The sequence below is a fragment of the Dipodomys ordii genome, unplaced genomic scaffold, assembly GCF_000151885.1.
Source record: "Dipodomys ordii isolate 6190 unplaced genomic scaffold, Dord_2.0 Scaffold69, whole genome shotgun sequence".
Taxonomy (NCBI): Eukaryota; Metazoa; Chordata; class Mammalia; order Rodentia; family Heteromyidae; genus Dipodomys; species Dipodomys ordii.
This window is the reverse complement of record NW_012267285.1, coordinates 1,304,753-1,306,357: the sequence shown is the minus strand read 5'-3', so window position 1 is coordinate 1,306,357 and position 1,605 is coordinate 1,304,753. Positions and strand designations below refer to the sequence as shown.

Genomic DNA, 1,605 nt, shown 5'->3' with positions numbered 1-1,605 from the left:
CATCTCTTCCCCGTCTCCTCTTCCCCCTCCTCTCTCTCCTCCTCCTCCTCCTCTTCTTCCTCCTTCCCGTCCCCTCCTCCTCCTCCTCCTTTTCTTCCTTCTCCTCTTCCTCCCCTCCTCCTCTTCTTCCTCTTCCTCCTCCTTCCCATCCCCTCCTCCTCTTCCTTTTTTCCTCCTCCTCTTCCTCCCCTCCTCCTCTTCTTCCTCCTCCTCCTCTTCCTCCTCCTCTCTTCCTCCTCCTCCCCATCCCCTACTCCTCCTCTTCTTCTCCTCCTCCTCTCCTCCTATTCTTCCTCTTCCTCCTCCTCCCCTCCTCCTCTCTTCCTCCTCCTCCCCATCCCCTACTCCTCTTCTTCTCTTCCTCCCCTCCTCCTCCCCTCTTCCTCCTCTCTTCCTTTTCCTCCACTCCTCCTCCTGCTCCTCCTCTCCTCCCCTCCCCCTCCTCTGAAGTAACCCTCACGTAAAGACCTCCTCTGCAGCCTCTCCTGGCACCACTGCCCGCAGAGACCCAGCCCACAACCGGGCAGCTGAGCCGGCACTCATGTAAAGGGCTGGCGGCCCATGGCTTGGAAAGCAGCCTAGCAGCCGGCCCCAGCGGCTCCCGCCTGGCATCCCAGCTACTCAGGAGGCTGAGATCTGAGGATCCCGGTTCAAAGCCAGCCCGGGCAGGAAAGCATGTGAGCCTCTGATCTCCAATGAACCACCAGAATAAATAAATAACTCGAATCCTGAAAAAAAAGCAGCGGTACTTACGTCATGAAGCGGGTAGGCAGCCTCGTAGACATTGTTTGCAATCAGAGAGTTAATGCCTATGGAAGAAGAGAACAGAGGAATTGGTCGCTCTAGGCCAGGGTTCCTCAGCCCGCCATGGTGGTGGACATTAACCTTCACCTGCTTCCCAGCTGAGGATCCTCCACAGTCCCTTCCCCATCACTCCCATGGAGAAGCAAGCGTTTCGCCAATCCTAGTTTACCTGGGAGGCTGAGACCTGAGTGGGGATGGCGGTTCAAAGCCAGCCCCAGCAGGAAAGGTCTGTGAGACTCTTATCTCCAATAAATTACTGCCAAAAAAGAGAAAGGAAGGGAGGGAAGGAGGGAGGGAGAGAGGGAGGGAGGGAGGGAGGGAAGGAGGGAGGGAGGGAGTCAGACAGAAGTGAAGTTGTGGTTCAAGTGGCAGAGCACCAAGAGACAGTGTACCCAGGCCCTGAGTTCAAGCTTCAAGACTGGCACCAAATATAACCATCATCATCATCATCATCACCACCATCATCATCATCACCATCATCATCATAACCATCAGCATCATCATCACCATCATCATCATCACCATCATCATCATCATCATCATCATCATCATCATCACCATCATCATCATCATCATCACCATCACCATCATCATCATCACCACCATCATCATCATCATCGTCATCATCATCATCACCACCACCATCATCATCATCATCACCATCATCGTCATCATCATCATCACCATCATCATCATCACCATCATCACCATCATCATCATCATCATCATCATCACCACCACCATCATCATCATCATCATCATCATCATCACCACCACCATCATCATCATCATCATCACCAT

General features: G+C 53.0%; 1 protein-coding gene across 1 annotated transcript in view; it reads right to left on the bottom strand.

Annotated features, from left to right (window-relative positions):
• Positions 1-1,605, bottom strand: part of Ano2 (anoctamin 2, calcium activated chloride channel) — a 175,206-nt gene that overhangs the window by 93,987 nt on the left and 79,614 nt on the right. The window contains exon 9 of the mRNA XM_013023597.1: positions 754-809. Coding sequence (XP_012879051.1) covers positions 754-809 — 56 coding nt within the window. The remainder of the gene's footprint in view (positions 1-753; positions 810-1,605) is intronic.